This window comes from Scyliorhinus canicula, chromosome 13 (assembly GCF_902713615.1).
Source record: "Scyliorhinus canicula chromosome 13, sScyCan1.1, whole genome shotgun sequence".
Lineage (NCBI taxonomy): Eukaryota > Metazoa > Chordata > Chondrichthyes > Carcharhiniformes > Scyliorhinidae > Scyliorhinus > Scyliorhinus canicula.
In genome coordinates this window covers 161,798,626-161,819,356 of record NC_052158.1, presented here as the reverse complement: position 1 = coordinate 161,819,356, position 20,731 = coordinate 161,798,626, and the positions used below count along the sequence as shown (strand labels likewise).

The following is a 20,731-nucleotide window of genomic DNA, read 5'->3' as shown; positions in this document are numbered from 1 at the left end:
TTATAAGTAAAACATTAACAAACTGTTTATGAATAAAAAGGAGAAAAGATGAGCATATAAAAAATAAGATAACTGTCTACCAGGCTACCTAATCCGAAGATCCCGACCCACCCTCTACCCAGTCACACACAAGACAGACCCAAGGTAAGGGTCAGCGAAGAATCAAAAAGAGTTAAAGGGTCCCTGCAAAGGGTCCAGAGGAGGTTCACAAGAATGATCACTGGAATGAACAGCTTGTCGTATGAGGAACGGTTGAGGACTCTGGGTCTGGACTCGTTGGAGTTTAGAAGGATGAGGGGGTTCTTATTGAAACTTACAGGATACTGCGAGGCCTGGATAGAGTGGACGTGGAGAGGATGTTTCCACTTGTGGGAAAAACTAGAACCAGAGGACACAATCTCAGACTAAAGACTAAATCTCTCTTTAAAACAGAGATGAGGAGGAATTTCTTCAGCCAGAGGGTGGTGAATCTGTGGAACTCTTTACCGCAGAAGGCTGTGGAGGCCAATTCACTGAGTGTCTTTAAGGCAGAGACAGATAGGTTATTGATCCATAAGGGGATCATGGATTATGGAGGGGACGCAGGCGAATGGGGATGGGAAAAATATCAGCCATGATTGAATGGCGGAGCAGACTTGATGGGCCGAGTGGCCTAATTCTGCTCTTATGGTCTTATGGGCAGCTCTACGTTAAGTCTTCACTACTGCGGTTGCAGCCTCTGGGAAATAGATTTGCCCGAGAGGTTCAGGCTGGCGCAATTCCATCCTTCGACCACCAGATGGCATTTCACCGAAGAATTCCAGGTCGGTGTGATACCGCCCTTCGTCCACCAGATGGAGCGAGATCCAGAGTTTTGAGTACCACGAGCGCAGGTGCTAGTTCATTAACAGTTGCGGAATCGGTCAAGGTGTGGCACCAGTTTTGAGATCGGCAAAGTCCACGAATCCTACACTAGCATCTCGGGAACAGAGAATCCGGCCGATGTCTCCTATTATCTGCTCCCCAGGGAAATTTGAAAAATATAAAGTAGCATGGTGGTTAGCATAAATGCTTCACAGCTCCAGGGTCCCAGGTTCGATTCCCGGCTGGGTCACTGTCTGTGCGGAGTCTGCACGTCCTACCCGTGTGTGCGTGGGTTTCCTCCGGGTGCTCCGGTTTCCTCCCACAGTCCAAAGATGTGCGGGTTAGGTGGATTGGCCGTGATAAATTGCCCGTAGTGTCCTAATAAAAGTAAGGTTTGGGGGGGGGGGGGGGTTGTTGGGTTACGGGTATAGGGTGGATACGTGAGTTTGAGTGGGGTGATCATTGCTCGGCACAACATCGAGGGCCGAAGGGCCTGTTCTGTGCTGTACTGTTCTATGTTCTATGTTCTATGTAAAAGTCCATTCACCCAAACTTTTACGATGCTTTAATTACACTGATGTCTCCAAAATGGCCAGCTGCTTTTCAAACCAGGATTTTTAAAAATACTACTGCAGCAGTCATACACACTAACCCAGGATTTTAACCCTTACTGATCCCGCTACATACGATACAATATATCTGAAATCCCTACCTCCATCATAAATTGTTCCACTCTTTACCAGTTTTATTTTCTTCTTCATTTTCCCTCTCAGCCTATTCTATGTGGCCTAGTTCACAATTGAATTGTACATCATCTCTCATTGTTTCGTTATAACCTGCATCTCATTCAATACCCAAGAATTTGCTTCTTTGGACTTTCACTCTTGTTAAAAATGTACCCAGCCTGTTCCTGGGCCATCTCCTCCTAAAGATCACCCATTGCTCCATTACAACATTCCCTGTCAATCTTTGTTTCCATTTTACCCTGATTATGTCCTCCTTCACCTCATTGAAGTTTGCTCTCCTCCAATTTCTCTTAGATATTCAACATCAGATTATTCCTTGCTCTCTTCCAGCAGGTAGCATGTATGGCCAGTCTAACCCTGATGATACAATGATCACTCTTCCCCAGGATTTTGTAGGATTATTAAACTGGCTGGCTTTCCCATCTCACCATCTGAAAAGTTGGTGGGGAAGACATCCTGGCTAACACTGTCTGCTGCTTCACCAGTTCACACTCCAATCAGCTTTCATTGGCCGCAAATGGGACTTATGTTCCTCACACAGGAAGAATTTAATTGGCCAGCAGCTGCCCAAATCCTGCAGCACCACACATTACACTGGGAAGGGCTGGGTTTGGACCCCTTGCAATTCCCCAGCGACTGTGTCCTGGGATTCCAGGAAAATGTATGTTCTAGGGGTCTCTGGACAGGAAGGGCAGGGAGGCCTGGGGTAGTGGTCAGGTGGACAGGTTGGGCTTAGGGTAGCAGGAAATAGGCTGTGGGGTTGGAGGGAGATTCTAAGGGGAGGTACCAATGTTAAAAGGGGCATCTGATGGAGATGCCCTCTCCCTTTCTTGCCCAATGCCTGAAACCAACTCATTTGTGGCCTGCCCCATCCCAGGAACTCTTCCTGCCAGCCTTGCAATTGAGGCTGTTCAGGAAACAACTCACCAGCGGTCAACAATTGGCCAAGGGTGGGAAGCCAGTGGGGGGGCCTCACCTGCCCCCATTTAACATTGCTGAAAGGTCAGGGCGGGTGGGCAGGGCAGGGAAGGTGGTCAGGGCGGTGGGCGGGGCAGGTGGTCAGGGCAGGGCGGTGGGCAGGGCAGGGCGGTGGGCAGGGCGGTGGGCAGGGCGGTGGGCAGGGCGGTGGGCAGGGCAGGGCGGTGGGCAGGGCGGTGGGCAGGGCAGGGCGGTGGGCAGGGCGGTGGGCAGGGCAGGGCGGTGGGCAGGGCGGTGGGCAGGGCGGTGGGCAGGGCAGGGCGGTGGGCAGGGCAGGGCGGTGGGCAGGGCGGTGGGCAGGGCAGGGCGGTGGGCAGGGCGGTGGGCAGGGCAGGGCGGTGGGCAGGGCGGTGGGCAGGGCGGTGGGCAGGGCAGGGCGGTGGGCAGGGCGGGTGGTGGGCAGGGCAGGGCGGTGGGCAGGGCGGTGGGCAGGGCGGTGGGGCAGGGCAGGGCGGTGGGCAGGGCGGTGGTCAGGGCGGGTGGTGGGCAGGGCAGGGCGGTGGGCAGGGCAGGGCGGTGGGCAGGGCGGGGCGGTGGGCAGGGCAGGGCGGTGGGCAGGGTGGGTGGGCAGGGCAGGGCAGGGCAGGGCAGGGCGGTGGGCAGGGCAGGGCGGTGGGCAGGGCAGGGCGGTGGGCAGGGCAGGGCGGTGGTCAGGGCGGGTGGTGGGCAGGGCAGTGGGCGGGGCAGGGCAGGGCGGTGGGCAGGGCGGTGGGCAGGGCGGTGGGCAGGGCAGGGCGGTGGGCAGGGTGGTGGGCAGGGCAGGGCGGTGGTCAGGGCAGGGCGGTGGGCAGGGCAGGGCAGGGTGGTGGGCAGGGCAGGGCGGTGGGCAGGGCAGGGCAGGGTGGTGGGCAGGGCAGGGCGGTGGGTAGGGTGGTGGGCAGGGCGGTGGGCAGGGCAGGGCGGTGGGCAGGGCGGTGGGCAGGGCAGGGCGGTGGGCAGGGCGGTGGGCAGGGCGGTGGGCAGGGCAGGGCGGTGGTCAGGGCGGTGGGCAGGGCGGTGGGCAGGGCGGTGGGCAGGGCAGGGCGGTGGGCAGGGCAGGGCGGTGGGCAGGGCGGTGGGCAGGGCGGTGGGCAGGGCAGGGCGGTGGGCAGGGCAGGGCGGTGGGCAGGGCGGTGGGCAGGGCAGGGCGGTGGGCAGGGCAGGGCGGTGGGCAGGGCGGTGGGCAGGGCGGTGGGCAGGGCAGGGCGGTGGGCAGGGCGGTGGGCAGGGCAGGGTGGTGGGCAGGGCAGGTGGTCAGGGCGGTGGGCAGGGCAGGGTGGTGGGCAGGGCGGTGGGCAGGGCAGGGCGGTGGGCAGGGCAGTGGGCGGGGCAGGGCAGGTGGGTAGGGCAGGTGGTCAGGGGGTGGGCAGGGCGGTGGGCAGGGCGGTGGGCAGGGCAGGGCGGTGGGCAGGGCAGGGCGGTGGGCAGGGCGGTGGGCAGGGCGGTGGGCAGGGCGGGGGTGGGCAGGGCAGGGCGGTGGGCAGGGCGGTGGGCAGGGCGGTGGGCAGGGCGGTGGGCAGGGCAGGGCGGTGGGCAGGGCGGTGGTCAGGGGGGTGGTGGGCAGGGCAGGGCGGTGGGGCAGGGCAGGGCGGTGGGCAGGGCAGGGCGGTGGGCAGGGCAGGGCGGTGGTCAGGGCGGGCGGTGGGCAGGGCGGGGGTCAGGGCGGTGGGCAGGGCGGTGGGCAGGGCGGTGGGCAGGGCGGTGGTCAGGGCGGGTGGTGGGCAGGGCAGGGCGGTGGGCAGGGCAGGGCGGTGGGCAGGGCAGGGCGGTGGGCAGGGCAGGGCAGGGCGGTGGTCAGGGCGGGCGGTGGGCAGGGCGGGTGGTGGGCAGGGCGGTGGTCAGGGCGGTGGGCAGGGCGGTGGGCAGGGCGGTGGGCAGGGCGGTGGGCAGGGCGGTGGGCAGGGCGGTGGGCAGGGCGGTGGGCAGGGCGGTGGGTAGGGCGGTGGGCAGGGCGGTGGGCAGGGCAGGGCGGTGGGCAGGGCGGTGGGTAGGGCGGTGGGCAGGGCGGTGGGCAGGGCAGGGCGGTGGGCAGGGCGGGGGCAGGGCAGGGCGGTGGGCAGGGCGGTGGGCAGGGCGGTGGGCAGGGCGGTGGGCAGGGCAGGGCGGTGGGCAGGGCAGGGCGGTGGGCAGGGCAGGGCGGTGGGCAGGGCAGGGCGGTGGGCAGGGCGGTGGGCAGGGCAGGGGGTGGGCAGGGCGGTGGGCAGGGCGGTGGGCAGGGCGGTGGGCAGGGCGGTGGGCAGGGCGGTGGGCAGGGCGGTGGGCAGGGCGGGGCAGGGCGGTGGGCAGGGCGGGGGGCAGGGCGGTGGGCAGGGCGGTGGGCAGGGCGGGTGGGCAGGGCAGGGCGGTGGGCAGGGGGTGGGCGGAGGGCAGGGCAGGGCGGTGGGCAGGGCAGGGCGGTGGGCAGGGCAGGGCGGTGGGCAGGGCAGGCGGTGGGGGCAGGGCGGGGGGCGGGCAGGGCGGTGGGCAGGGCAGGGCGGTGGGCAGGGCAGGGCGGTGGGCAGGGCAGGGCGGTGGGCAGGGCGGTGGGCAGGGCGGGTGGGCAGGGCAGGGCAGGGCAGGGTGGTGGGCAGGGCAGGGCGGTGGGCAGGGCAGGGCGGTGGGCAGGGCGGTGGGCAGGGCAGGGCGGTGGGCAGGGCAGGGCGGTGGGCAGGGCAGGGCGGTGGGCAGGGCGGTGGGCAGGGCGGGTGGGCAGGGCGGTGGGGCAGGGCAGGGCGGTGGGCAGGGCGGTGGGCAGGGCAGGGCAGGGCGGTGGGCAGGGCAGGGCGGTGGGCAGGGCGGTGGGCAGGGCAGGGCGGTGGGCAGGGCAGGGCGGTGGGCAGGGCAGGGCGGTGGGCAGGGCGGTGGGCAGGGCAGTGGGCAGGGCAGGGCAGGGCGGTGGGCAGGGCGGTGGGCAGGGCAGGGCGGTGGGCAGGGCGGTGGGCAGGGCGGTGGGCAGGGCGGTGGGCAGGGCAGGGCGGTGGGCAGGGCGGTGGGCAGGGCAGGGCGGTGGTCAGGGCGGGTGGTGGTCAGGGCGGGTGGTAGTCAGGGCGGGTGGTGGTCAGGGCGGGTGGTGGGCAGGGCAGGGCGGTGGGCAGGGCAGGTGGTCAGGGCAGTGGGCAGGGCGGTGGGCAGGGCAGGGCGGTGGGCAGGGCGGTGGTCAGGGCGGTGGTCAGGGCAGGGCAGGGCGGTGGGCAGGGCAGGGCGGTGGGCAGGGCGGTGGGCAGGGCGGTGGGCAGGGCAGGTGGTCAGGGCAGGGCGGTGGGCAGGGCGGTGGTCAGGGCAGGGCAGGGCGGTGGGCAGGGCGGGTGGTGGTCAGGGCGGGTGGTGGGCAGGGTGGTGGGCAGGGCGGTGGGCAGGGCGGTGGGCAGGGCAGGGCGGTGGGCAGGGCGGTGGTCAGGGCAGGGCAGGGCGGTGGGCAGGGTGGTGGGCAGGGCGGTGGGCAGGGCGGTGGGCAGGGCAGGGCGGTGGGCAGGGCGGTGGTCAGGGCAGGGCAGGGCGGTGGGCAGGGCGGTGGGCAGGGCGGTGGGCAGGGCGGTGGTCAGGGCGGTGGGCAGGGCGGTGGGCAGGGCGGTGGACAGGGCGGTGGGCAGGGCAGGGGTGGGTGAACAATACAGCAGGAAGTCCATTAATTTTATTTCACATTCCCAGACGATTCCCAGACAATATTTGAGGCATTAATCTCTCGGCATCACCACTTTAGAATTCTGACACAGCTTTGTGATTTCCCAGAAGGTTTCCTCCTCCTCTCTCACTATTGGAGCCATTGACTTGTGTGGTTTATTTTCCTTGCTTCTCATATCTAAACCACTGGATTCTGTCTCAGTCCCCTCAAGGACACGTATCTTTCCAACACTCCAATTTCTTCTCTGATCAATAAAGTCATTGCCATCTCTCTTTGTTCCTTCCCTACTATCTGAACATTTCATATCCAACGCCTGTCTTCCATATTTTAACCCATCTTTCAGCAATTGCCTCGATGGCAGATTCCCACACGGTAATTTGTGCTTCACCACCAACATTATTCACCACATTCTCTGCCTTTTTTTACATGTATTGTAATCCCTGCCCTGGCCACCCCGCCTGACCACCTGCCTTAGAATTGCTCATAATCTAATGAAGACTGTTCCTCCCGAATATCCATGGAATACCCCATGACCGAATGCAGGGGTGAACTTCACGGACCCCTGCCTTTGTGTTTGAAAGCTGCGAGGGGGAGGGGGGGAGGGGTGCACAAAATAAAGTGTTTGACCTCTAACCCATCCCAGTCCTGTCCCTGTAGCACCAAACATTACTGTGGGAAGGACTGGGTACAATTCCCCAGAGATGACATCCTGGGATTCCAGGAAAATGTTTTTCTGGAGGTCTCAGGGCACGATGGGTAAGGATTGCAAGGAATGTATAAAAAGGCAGAGAATGTAGCGAATAATGTTGGTTAGGGAAAGGGGGGGGGGGGGGGGGGGGGGGCAGTGTGCTGCTAAGGCACCAGGCAGCCAGAGCCCATTGACGCTCCTAACTGGATAATGAATTTCCACTTGAGGGTTCTGTTCTGACACCTCTGAGAGAGGCTGAAGGACTGTGACCACCCCGGCAACTTACCCTGCATGGATTAATTGGGGACAAGAAGTGGATTGCCTGCTTTGGGAGGTCCCCTATTCCCATCGGGGGAACCCCATTAATGATATTTCCCCATTTTCCCCTCTCACCTGAAATGCACCCTAAAACACCCATCTATATGGGGACACCCCACCATGCCCACCTCCAATATTCAAAAGGGAGGTAGAGAGAAATCAGGAAATTATAGACCAGTAAGCCTAACATCGGTAGTGGGGAAAATGCTTGAATCCATTATCAAGGACTTGATAGCGGAACATTTGGAAAGCAGTGGCAGGATCAGTCAGTGTCAGCATGGTTATATGATGGGAAAATCATGCTTGACAAATCTGTTGGCATCTTTGAAGATGTAACCAGTACAGTCGACAGGGGGGAGCCAGTCGATGTGGTTTATTTGGACTTTCAGAAGGCGTTTGACAAAGTCCCACATAAGAGATTATTGTGCAAAATTAAAGCGCATGGGATTGGGGGAAATGTATTAAGGTGGATAGAAAACTGGTTGGCAGAGAGGAAACAAAGAGTAGGGGTTAATGGGTCCTTTTCAAATTGGCAGGCAGTAACCAGTGGGGTGCCATATCGATCGGTGCTGGGACCCCAGCTATTCACAATATATATCAATGATTTGGATGAGGGAACAAAATGTAACATCTCAAAGTTTGCAGATGATACCAAATTAGGTGGGAGGGTGAATTGTGACGAGGATGCAGGGATCCTACAGCAAGATCTGGACAGGTTGGGCGAGTGGGCAAACCAATGGCAGATGCAGTATCATTTGGATAAGTGTGAGGTTATTCACTTTGGAAGCAAAAACAGGAAGGCAGATTACTACCTGAATGGTTGTAAATTGGGAGAGGGGAGTGTGCAGCGGGACCTGGGTGTCCTTGTGCACCAGTCGCTGAAGGTAAGCATGCAGGTGCAGCAGGCGGTAAAGAAGGCTAATGGTATGTTGGCCTTCATTGCGAGGTTTCTAGTATAGAAGCAGGGATGTGTTGCTGCAATTATACAGGGCCTTGGTGAGGCCACACCTGGGGTATTGCGTGGGCAGTTTTGGTCTCCTTCTCTGAGGAAGGATGTTCTTGCTCTCGAGGGAGTGCAGCGAAGGTTTACCAGACTGATTCCAGGGATGGCGGGACTGTCATATGAGGAGAGATTGACTACGTTGGGATTGTTCTCACTGGAGTTCAGAAGAATGAGGGGTGGATCTCCTTGAGACTTATAAAATTCTAACAGGACTAGACAGGGTAGATGCAGGGAAGATGTTATTAATGGTGGGTGTGTCCAGAACCAGGGGTCACAGCCTGAGGATTCAGGGTAAACCATTTCTGACAGAGATAAGGCGACATTTCTTCACACAAAGAGTGGTGAGCCTGTGGAATTAGTTGATGCTAAAACTTTGAATATATTCAAGAGGCAGCTGATACAGCACTTGGGGGAAATGGGTTCAAAGGCTATGGGGAGAAAGCAGGATTAGGCTATTGAGTTGGATGATCAGCCATGATCGTGATGAATGGCAGAAGCAGGCTCGAAGGGCCAAAAGGCCTCCTCCTGCTCCTGCCTTCTGTGTGTTTATGTATGTATCGGGGTTCAGTGACTGTGATCATGAACAGTATTGGGGTCCAGTGACTGGGATGATACACAGTATCGGGGTTCAGTGACTGGGATCATGAACTGTATTGGGGTTCAGTAACTGGGATGATGTACAGTATCGGGGTTCAGTGACTGGGATCATGTACAGTATTGGGGTTCAGTAACTGGGATGATGTACAGTATCGGGGTTCAGTAACTGGGATGATGTACAGTATTGGGGTTCAGTAACTGGGATGATGTACAGTATCGGGGTTCAGTAACTGGGATGATGTACAGTATTGGGGTTCAGTAACTGGGATGATGTACAGTATTGGGGTTCAGTAACTGGGATGATGTACAGTATTGGGGTTCAGTAACTGGGATGATGTACAGTATTGGGGTTCAGTAACTGGGATGATGTACAGTATTGGGGTTCAGTAACTGGGATGATGTACAGTATCGGGGTTCAGTAACTGGGATGATGTACAGTATCGGGGTTCAGTAACTGGGATGATGTACAGTATTGGGGTTCAGTAACTGGGATGATGTACAGTATTGGGGTTCAGTAACTGGGATGATGTACAGTATCGGGGTTCAGTAACTGGGATGATGTACAGTATCGGGGTTCAGTAACTGGGATGATGTACAGTATTGGGGTTCAGTAACTGGGATGATGTACAGTATCGGGGTTCAGTAACTGGGATGATGTACAGTATTGGGGTTCAGTAACTGGGATGATGTACAGTATTGGGTTCAGTAACTGGGATGATGTACAGTATTGGGGTTCAGTAACTGGGATGATGTACAGTATCGGGGTTCAGTAACTGGGATGATGTACAGTATTGGGGTTCAGTAACTGGGATGATGTACAGTATCGGGGTTCAGTAACTGGGATGATGTACAGTATTGGGGTTCAGTAACTGGGATGATGTACAGTATCGGGGTTCAGTAACTGGGATGATGTACAGTATCGGGGTTCAGTAACTGGGATGATGTACAGTATTGGGGTTCAGTAACTGGGATGATGTACAGTATTGGGGTTCAGTAACTGGGATGATGTACAGTATCGGGGTTCAGTAACTGGGATGATGTACAGTATTGGGGTTCAGTAACTGGGATGATGTACAGTATTGGGGTTCAGTAACTGGGATGATGTACAGTATTGGGGTTCAGTAACTGGGATGATGTACAGTATCGGGGTTCAGTAACTGGGGTGATGTACAGTATCGGGGTTCAGTAACTGGGATGATGTACAGTATCGGGGTTCAGTAACTGGGGTGATGTACAGTATCGGGGTTCAGTAACTGGGGTGATGTACAGTATTGGGGTTCAGTAACTGGGATGATGTACAGTATTGGGGTTCAGTAACTGGGATGATGTACAGTATCGGGGTTCAGTAACTGGGATGATGTACAGTATCGGGGTTCAGTAACTGGGATGATGTACAGTATTGGGGTTCAGTAACTGGGGTGATGTACAGTATTGGGGTTCAGTAACTGGGATGATGTACAGTATCGGGGTTCAGTAACTGGGATGATGTACAGTATCGGGGTTCAGTAACTGGGATGATGTACAGTATCGGGGTTCAGTAACTGGGATGATGTACAGTATCGGGGTTCAGTAACTGGGATGATGTACAGTATCAGGGTTCAGTAACTGGGATGATGTACAGTATCGGGGTTCAGTAACTGGGGTGATGTACAGTATCGGGGTTCAGTGACTGGGATGATGTACAGTATTGGGGTTCAGTAACTGGGATGATGTACAGTATCGGGTTTCAGTAACTGGGATGATGTACAGTATCAGGGGTTCAGTAACTGGGATGATGTACAGTATCGGGGTTCAGTAACTGGGGTGATGTACAGTATTGGGGTTCAGTAACTGGGATGATGTACAGTATCGGGGTTCAGTAACTGGGATGATGTACAGTATTGGGGTTCAGTAACTGGGATGATGTACAGTATCGGGGTTCAGTAACTGGGATGATGTACAGTATCGGGGTTCAGTAACTGGGATGATGTACAGTGTTGGGGTTCAGTAACTGGGATGATGTACAGTATCGGGGTTCAGTAACTGGGATGGTGTACAGTATCGGGGTTCAGTATCTGGGATGATGTACAGTGTTGGGGTTCAGTAACTGGGATGATGTACAGTATCGGGGTTCAGTAACTGGGATGATGTACAGTATCGAGGGTTCAGTAACTGGGATGATGTACAGTATTGGGGTTCAGTAACTGGGATGATGTACAGTATCGGGGTTCAGTAACTGGGATGATGTACAGTATTGGGGTTCAGTAACTGGGATGATGTACAGTATTGGGGTTCAGTAACTGGGATGATGTACAGTATTGGGGTTCAGTAACTGGGATGATGTACAGTGTTGGGGTTCAGTAACTGGGATGATGTACAGTATCGGGGTTCAGTAACTGGGATGATGTACAGTATTGGGGTTCAGTAACTGGGATGATGTACAGTATTGGGGTTCAGTAACTGGGATGATGTACAGTGTTGGGGTTCAGTAACTGGGGCGATGTACAGTATTGGGGTTCAGTAACTGGGATGATGTACAGTGTTGGGGTTCAGTAACTGGGATGATGTACAGTATCGGGGTTCAGTAACTGGGATGATGTACAGTATTGGGGTTCAGTAACTGGGATGATGTACAGTATCGGGGTTCAGTAACTGGGATGATGTACAGTATCGGGGTTCAGTAACTGGGATGATGTACAGTATCGGGGTTCAGTGACTGGGATGATGTACAGTATTGGGGTTCAGTAACTGGGATGATGTACAGTATCGGGGTTCAGTAACTGGGATGATGTACAGTGTTGGGGTTCAGTAACTGGGGTGATGTACAGTATCGGGGTTCAGTAACTGGGATGATGTACAGTATTGGGGTTCAGTAACTGGGATGATGTACAGTGTTGGGGTTCAGTAACTGGGATGATGTACAGTATTGGGGTTCAGTAACTGGGTGATGTACAGTATCGGGGTTCAGTAACTGGGTGATGTACAGTATCGGGGTTCAGTGACTGGGATGATGTACAGTATCGGGGTTCAGTAACTGGGATGATGTACAGTAGTTGGGGTTCAGTAACTGGGATGATGTACAGTATTGGGGTTCAGTAACTGGGATGATGTACAGTATCGGGGTTCAGTAACTGGGATGATGTACAGTATCGGGGTTCAGTAACTGGGATGATGTACAGTATTCGGGGTTCAGTAACTGGGATGATGTACAGTATTGGGGTTCAGTAACTGGGATGATGTACAGTATGGGGTTCAGTAACTGGGATGATGTACAGTATTGGGGTTCAGTAACTGGGATGATGTACAGTATTGGGGTTCAGTAACTGGGATGATGTACAGTATTGGGGTTCAGTAACTGGGATGATGTACAGTATTGGGGTTCAGTGACTGGGATGATGTACAGTATCGGGGTTCAGTAACTGGGATGATGTACAGTATCGGGGTTCAGTAACTGGGATGATGTACAGTATTGGGGTTCAGTAACTGGGATGATGTACAGTATTGGGGTTCAGTAACTGGGATGATGTACAGTATCGGGGTTCAGTAACTGGGATGATGTACAGTATTGGGGTTCAGTAACTGGGATGATGTACAGTATTGGGGTTCAGTAACTGGGATGATGTACAGTGTTGGGGTTCAGTAACTGGGATGATGTACAGTATTGGGGTTCAGTAACTGGGATGATGTACAGTATCGGGGTTCAGTAACTGGGATGATGTACAGTATTGGGGTTCAGTAACTGGGATGATGTACAGTATTGGGGTTCAGTAACTGGGATGATGTACAGTATCGGGGTTCAGTAACTGGGATGATGTACAGTATCGGGGTTCAGTAACTGGGATGATGTACAGTATCGGGGTTCAGTAACTGGGATGATGTACAGTATCGGGGTTCAGTAACTGGGATGATGTACAGTGTTGGGGTTCAGTAACTGGGATGATGTACAGTATCGGGGTTCAGTAACTGGGATGATGTACAGTATTGGGGTTCAGTAACTGGGGTGATGTACAGTATCGGGGTTCAGTAACTGGGATGATGTACAGTGTTGGGGTTCAGTAATCGGTGTTTGATTATGCTGCGCTGGATTACTCTGGGCTGGAATGTTTTCCTCTCTGGCCTTGACTACGACTGGCCAGAATCTTTGGACAATTGACTGTGTTTTACATCAGGATCCTCTGCCTCTTGCAGGTCCTTTCTGACCCAAGAACAGCTGGCGTTAACCAGCGGGAAGGACCCCTCACCACTGCTAGTTAAAGGGATCATCCAGAACTTTCAGGTTAGTTGCTGGTTTGTTATTTTAGGATGCCCGTCAATTCACAGGATCACAGAAAAATACAGCGCAGAAAAGGCCCTTCAGCCCATCGAGTCTGCACCGCTGGATGAAAGGCCCCTGATCGGTCAATCCTATTCCCATTTGCCAGCACTTGGCCATAGCCTCCAATGTTATGATGGGCCAAGTGCTCATCCAGGTACTATTTAAAGGATGTGAGGCACCCCGCCTCTCCCACCCTCCCAGGCAGCGCGTTCCAGACCATCACCACCCTCCCAGGCAGTGTGTTCCTGACCGTCACCACCCCCCCCAGGCAGTGTGTTCCTGACCATCACCACCCTCCCAGGCAGTGTGTTCCAGCCTCTCCCACCCTCCCAGACAGTGTGTTCCTGACAGTCACCACCCCCCCCAGGCAGTGTGTTCCTGACCATCACCACCCTCCCAGGCAGTGTGTTCCTGACCCTCTCCCACCCTCCCAGGCAGTGTGTTCCTGACCGTCACCACCCTCCCAGGCAGTGTGTTCCTGACCGTCACCACCCTCCCAGGCAGTGTGTTCCTGACCCTCACCACCCTCCCAGGCAGTGTGTTCCTGACCCTCACCACCCTCCCAGGCAGTGTGTTCCTGACCCTCACCACCCTCCCAGGCAGTGCATCCCAGACCGTCACCACCCTCCCAGGCAGTGTGTTCCAGCCTCTCCCACCCTCCCAGACAGTGTGTTCCTGACCGTCACCACCCTCCCAGGCAGTGTGTTCCAGCCTCTCCCACCCTCCCAGGCAGTGTGTTCCTGACCGTCACCACCCTCCCAGGCAGTGTGTTCCTGACCCTCACCACCCTCCCAGGCAGTGTGTTCCTGACAGTCACCACCCCCCCCAGGCAGTGTGTTCCTGACCATCACCACCCTCCCAGGCAGTGTGTTCCTGACCCTCTCCCACCCTCCCAGGCAGTGTGTTCCTGACCGTCACCACCCTCCCAGGCAGTGTGTTCCAGACCATCACCACCCTCCCAGGCAGTGCATCCCAGACCGTCACCACCCTCCCAGGCAGTGTGTTCCTGACCCTCACCACCCTCCCAGGCAGTGCATCCCAGACCCTCACCACCCTCCCAGGCAGTGTGTTCCAGACCCTCACCACCCTCCCAGGCAGTGTGTTCCAGACCCTCACCACCCTCCCAGGCAGTGTGTTCCAAACCATCACCACCCTCCCAGGCAGTGTGTTCCTGACCGTCACCACCCTCCCAGGCAGTGTGTTCCTGACCCTCACCACCCCCCCAGACAGTGTGTTCCTGACCGTCACCACCCTCCCAGGCAGTGTGTTCCTGACCGTCACCACCCTCCCAGGCAGTGTGTTCCTGACCCTCACCACCCCCCCAGACAGTGTGTTCCTGACCGTCACCACCCTCCCAGGCAGTGTGTTCCTGACCGTCACCACCCTCCCAGGCAGTGTGTTCCAGACCGTCACCACCCTCCCAGGCAGTGTGTTCCTGACCGTCACCACCCTCCCAGGCAGTGTGTTCCTGACCGTCACCACCCTCCCAGGCAGTGTGTTCCTGACCCTCACCACCCTCCCAGGCAGTGTGTTCCTGACCGTCACCACCCTCCCAGGCAGTGTGTTCCTGACCGTCACCACCCTCCCAGGCAGTGTGTTCCTGACCCTCACCACCCTCCCAGGCAGTGTGTTCCTGACCGTCACCACCCTCCCAGGCAGTGTGTTCCTGACCGTCACCACCCTCCCAGGCAGTGTGTTCCTGACCGTCACCACCCTCCCAGGCAGTGTGTTCCTGACCGTCACCACCCTCCCAGGCAGTGCGTTCCAGACCCTCACCTCTGGGCAAAAAGGTTTTCCCCCCAATCCCCCCTAAACCTCCCGGCCTCACTTTGAACTTGTGTCTCCCTTGTAACTGACCCTCCAACTAAGGGGAACAGCTGCTCCCTATCCACCCTGTCCATGCCCCTCATAATCCTGTCCACCTCGATCAGGTCGCCCCTCAGTCTTCTCTGCTCCAGAGAAAACAACCCAAGCCTATCCAACCCCTCTTTGTAACTGAAATGTTCCATCCCAGGCAACATCCTGGTGAATCTCCTCTGCACCCCCTCCAGTCCAATCACATCCTTCCTATAATGTGGCGACCAGAATTGCACCCAGTGCTCCAGCTGTGGCCTCACCAAAGTTTGATACAACTCCACCATGACTCCCTTCCCGATTGCTAAAAGCGAGTGTCCCAAATGCCTTTTTCACCACCACCTGGCCTTCTGCCTTCAGAGATCTCTGGACAAACATGCCAAGGTCCCTTTGTTCCTCAGAACTTCCCAGTGTCGGGCTGTTCATTGAATATTTCCATGTCAAATTATTCCTTCTAAAGTGTATCACCTCACACTTTTCAGGGTTAAATTCCATCTGCCACCTTTCCGTCCATTTGACCATCCCGTCTGCATCTTCCTGTAACCCACGTCACTCAACCTCATTGTTAAGCAGCCGGCCAATCTTTGTGTCATCCACAAACTTACTGATCCTATCCCCCCACATAGTCATCTAAGTCATTGATATAAATGATGAATAATAGTGGACCCAGCACGGATCCCTGTGGGATGGACACTGGCTTCCACTCACTAAAGCAGCCGTCTGTCATCACCCTCCGTCTCTCACAGCTCAGCCAGCTTTGAATCCACCTGATCAAGTTCCCCTGTATCCCAGGTACATTTTCCTTCTTTATAAGTCTCCCATGTGGGATCTTGTCAAAGGCTTTGCTGAAATCCATGTAAACTATATCAACTGCACTCCCCTCATCTACATACTTAGTCACGTGCTCAAAATGTCCAATCCAATTTGTTAAGCATGACCTCCCTCTGACAAAGCCACGCTGACTATTCCTGATCAAACCTTGCCTTTCCAAGTGGACATAGATCCTCTCCTTCAGAATTTTCTCCATAGTTTCTGGAAACTGTTTTGATCTGGAGTGTTGGAACTTGACGTTGTAACTTTGTTGTTTTTTCTGGTGCAGTTTCTCATGTTTGGTTTGATGGGGCTATCTTTCAGCGCTGGCGATGTGGTACAATGGTGGTGGGTGTAAGCAATGGCAAGGCAGCAGGACAGGAGAGGCCAAGACAAAGAGGAGTGGAGGAAGAGGTCTGGCACAAAACAGAATGGGTAAAAGGGCCAATCCATGGCTTACAAAGGAAATTAGAAACAGTATCGATCCAAGGAAGAAGCACACAGATTGGCCAGGAAGAAATAATAGGTCTGAGGATTGGGAGCAGTTTAGAATTCAACAAAGCAGGACAAAGGGGATGAAGGAGGGGAAAGTACTGTACGAAAGAAAGCTTGCAGGGAACATAAAGACTGACACTAAAAGTTTCTACAGATATGTGAAGAGAAAGAGATTGGTCAAGAGAAATGTAGGCCCCTACAGACAGGAAGAGGGGAATGCATAATAAGGGACAAAGAAATGGCTGAGCAATTGAATACATACTTTGGTTCTGTCTTCACAAAATGAGGACACAAATCAGATACCAGAAATGTTGAAGAATTAAAGTTCAGTGAGAGGGAAGAACTGAGGGAGATCAATATTAGTAGAGAAATGGTGCTGGGAAAATTGATGGGATTGAAGGCAGATAAATCCCCAGGGCCTGAGAATCCGCATCCCAGATTCCTTAAGGATGTGGCTCTGGAAATAGTGGATGCATTGGTGGTCATCTTCCGGGATTCTATAGACTCTGGAACTGTCCCTGCAGATTGGAGGGTAGCTCACATCACTCCGATATTCAAAAAGGGAGGTAGAGAGAATGCAGGGAATTATAGACCAGTAAGCCTAACATCGGTAGTGGGCAGAATGCTTGAATCCATTATCAAGGACTTGATAGCGGAACATTTAGAAAGCAGTGGCAGGATCAGTCACAGTCAGCATGGTTATATGAAGGGAGAATCATGCTTGGCAAATACTGTTGGAATTCTTTGAAAATCAAACCAGTACAGTCGACAAGGGGGAGCCAGTCGATGTGGTATATTTGGACTTTCAGAAGGCGTTTGACAAAGTCCCGCATAAGAGATTATTGTGCAAAATTAAAGCGCATGGGATTGGGGGAAATGTATTGAGGGGAATAGAAAACTGGTTGGCAGTGAGGAAACAAAGTAGGGATTAATGGGCCATTTTTAAATTGGCAGGCGGTAACTAATGGGGTGCCACAGGGATCGGTGCTGGGACCCCAGCTATTCACAATATATATCAATGATTTGGATGAGGGAACAAAATGTAACATCCCAAAGTTTGCAGATGATATCAAATTAGGTGGGAGGGTGAATTGTGACGAGGATGCAGGGATCCTACAGCAAGATCTGGACAGTTTGGGCGAGTGGGCGAAATCAATGTCAGATGCAGTATAATTTGGATAAGTGTGAGGTTATTCACTTTGGAAGCAAAACAGGAAGGCAGATTACTACCTGAATGGTTGTAAATTGTGAGAGGGGAGTGTGCAGCGGGACCTGGGTGTCCTTGTGCACCAGTCGCTGAAGGTAAGCATGCAGGTGCAGCACGCGGTAAAGAAGGCTAATGGTATGTTGGCCTTCATTGCGAGAGGTTTCTAGTATAGAAGCAGGGATGTGTTGCTGCAATTGTACAGGGCCTTGGTGAGGCCACACCTGGAGTATTGTGGTAGTTTTGGTCTCCTTCTCTGAGGAAGGATGTTCTTTCTCTCGAGGGAGTGCAGCAAAGGTTTACCAGACTGATTCCTGGGATGGCGGGACTGTCATATGAGGAGAGATTAACTAGGTTGGGATTGTTCTCGCTGGAGTTCAGAAGAATGAGGGGGGATCTCATAGAGGCTTATAAAATTCTAACAGGACTAGACAGGGTAGATGCAGGGAAGATGTTACCAATGATGGGTGTGTCCAGAACCAGGGGTCACAGTCTGAGGATTCTGGGGAAACCATTTCGGACAGAGATAAGGAGACATTTCTTCACACAAAGAGCGGTGAGACATTTCTTCTGTGCTGTATTGTTCTATGTTCTATGAAAGACATAGGAGCAGAATTAGGCCACTTGGCCCATCAAGTCAGCTTCACGATTCAATATTGGCTGATATTTTTCACATCCCCATTCTCCTGCCTTCTCCTCATTACCACAGGAAGTAGTTGATGCTAAAACTTTGAATATATTCAAGAGGCGGCTGGAGATCGCACTTGGGGAGAATGGGATCAAAGGCTATGGGGAGAAAGCAGGATTAGGCTATTGAGTTGGATGATCAGCCATAATCGTGATGAATGGCGGAGCAGACTCGAAGGGCCAAAAGGCCTCCTCCTGCTCCTATCTTCTATGTATCTGTGTATCAAAAGACCATAAGACGGTGGATGGAAAATTTTCAGACTGGAGACCAGTTACCAGCGGTGTACCACAGGGATCAGTGCTGGGTCCTCTGCTATTTGTGATTTTTATCAATGACTTGGAGGAGGGGGCTGAAGGGTGGGTCAGTAAATTTGCTGATGACACCAAGATTGGTGGAGTAGTGGATGAGGTGGAGGGCTGTTGTAGGCTGCAAAGAGACATTGATAGGATGCAGAGCTGGGCCGAAAAATGGCAGATGGAGTTTAACCCTGATAAGTGCGAGGTGATTCATTTGGTAGAAAAAATTTGAATGCGGATTACAGGGTCAACGGCAGGGTTCTGAGGAATATGGAGGAACAGAGAGATCTTGGAGTTCATGTGCACAGATCTCTGAAGGTTGCCACTCAAGTGGATAGAGCCGTGAAGAAGGCCTATAGTGTGTTAGCGTTTATTAACAGGGGGCTTGAGTTTAAGAGTTGCGGGGTTATGCTGCAACTATACATGACCCTGGTGAGACCACATTTGGAGTATTGTGTGCAGTTCTGGTCACCTCACTACAGGAATGATGTGGAAGCATTGGAAAGGGTGCAAAGGAGATTTACCAGGATGCTGCCTAGTTTGCAGGATATGTCTTATGAGGAAAGGTTGAGGGAGTTTGGGCTTTTCTCTTTGGAGCGGAGGAGGATGAGAGGCGACTTAATAGAGGTTTATAAGATGATGAGGGGGATAGATAGAGTGGACGTTCAGAGACTATTTCCTCAGGTGGATGTAGCTGTTACAAGGGGGCGTAACTATAAGGTTCACGGTGGGAGATACAGGAGGGATGTCCGAGTGGTTAGGGTGTGGAATGGACTGCCTGCTGTGATAATGGAGTCGGACACTTTAGGAACTTACAAGCAGTTATTGGATAGGCACATGGAGCACACCAGAATGACAGGGAGTGGGATAGCTTGATCTTGGTTTCGGACAATGCTCAGCACAACATCGAGGGCCGAAGTGCTTGTTCTGTGCTGTACTGTTCTATGTTCTATGTAAGACATAGGAGCAGAATTAGGCCACTTGGCCCATCAAGTCTGCTCCACCATTCAATCATGGCTGATATTTTCTCATCCCCATTCTCCTGCCTTCTCCTCATAACCCCTGATCCCCTTATTGATCAAGAACCTATCTATCTCTGCCTTAAAGACACTCAGTGATTTGGCCTCCACAGCCTTCTGCGGCAAAGAGTTCCACAGATTCACCACCCTCTGGCTGAAGAAACTCCTCCTCATCTCATTTCATTTTCATTTTCATTTTCATCTCTGTTTTAAAGGATAATCCCTTTAGTCTGAGATTGTGCCCCCTGGTTTCAGTTTTTCCTGCAAGTGGAAACATCCTCTCCACATCCACTCTATCCAGGCCTCGCAGTATCTGTAATTTTCAATAAGTTTCCCCCTCATCCTTCTAAACTCCAACGAGTACAGACCCAGAGTCCTCAACCGTTCCTCATACGACAAGCTCTTCATTCCAGGGATCATTCTTGTGAACCTCCTCTAGACCCTTTCCAAGGCCAGCACATCCTTCCTTAGATACGGAGCCCAAAACTGCTCACAATATTCCAAATGGGGTCTGACCAGAGCCTTATACAGCCTCAGAAGTACATCCCTGGTCTTGTATTCTAGCCCTCTTGACATGAATGCTAACATTGCATTTGCCTTCTGAACTGCCAACTGAACCTGCTTCTGATTTCCTAAGCATTTCCCCATTTAGAAAATAGTCTATGCCTCCATTTCTCCTTCCAAAGTGCATAACCTCACACTTTTCCACATTGTATTTCATTTGCCACTTCATTGCCCACTCTCCTAGCCTGTCCAAGTCCTTCTGCAGCCCCCTTGCTTCCTCAATGCTACCTGTCCCTCTACAGATCTTTGTATCATCTGCAAATTTAGCAACAGTGCCTTCAGTACCTTCTTCCAGATCATTAATGTATATTGTGAAAAGTTGTGGTCCCAGCACAGACCCCTGAGGCACACCACTAGTCACCGGCTGCCATCCTGAAAAATACCCCTTTATCTTGTCATGTGAGAGTACCTTTAAGAAATTAATGTTTTTATAGAATAACTGTAGTGGGTGTACCTTTAAGAAATGGGTGTTTATTACTGCAGTGATGTCAGAGTGTGGGTGGAGCTGGGCTGTCTGTCAGCTTTTAGTTTCACTTTGAGAAAAGCTTGGGTGTGTCTGTGTTTTTTTGGGGTTTTGTTTCAGTGTTGGAGCTGAAGCCAGACAAAGCAGGTGTACTTTTCTCATGAAAAGTCTGTCTGTTGGTCATTTGGTGAATTCAGAATTATAAATGTTCTTAGTCGTGAATTTAAACCTGATGTGCTTCTGTTAAAAGGTGTTTCATTTGTCTTCTGGATGTTGTTTGGGAATTTATTA

The 20,731-nt window shown here is 53.7% G+C and overlaps 1 protein-coding gene across 1 annotated transcript in view; it reads left to right on the top strand.

Annotated features, from left to right (window-relative positions):
• The window catches only part of masp1 (mannan-binding lectin serine peptidase 1), a 239,108-nt gene extending 226,104 nt beyond the window's left edge, over positions 1–13,004 (top strand). The window contains exon 11 of the mRNA XM_038815774.1: positions 12,921–13,004. Coding sequence (XP_038671702.1) covers positions 12,921–12,931 — 11 coding nt within the window. The 3' untranslated portion in view covers positions 12,932–13,004. The remainder of the gene's footprint in view (positions 1–12,920) is intronic.
• The last annotated feature ends 7,727 nt before the right edge of the window (positions 13,005–20,731 follow it).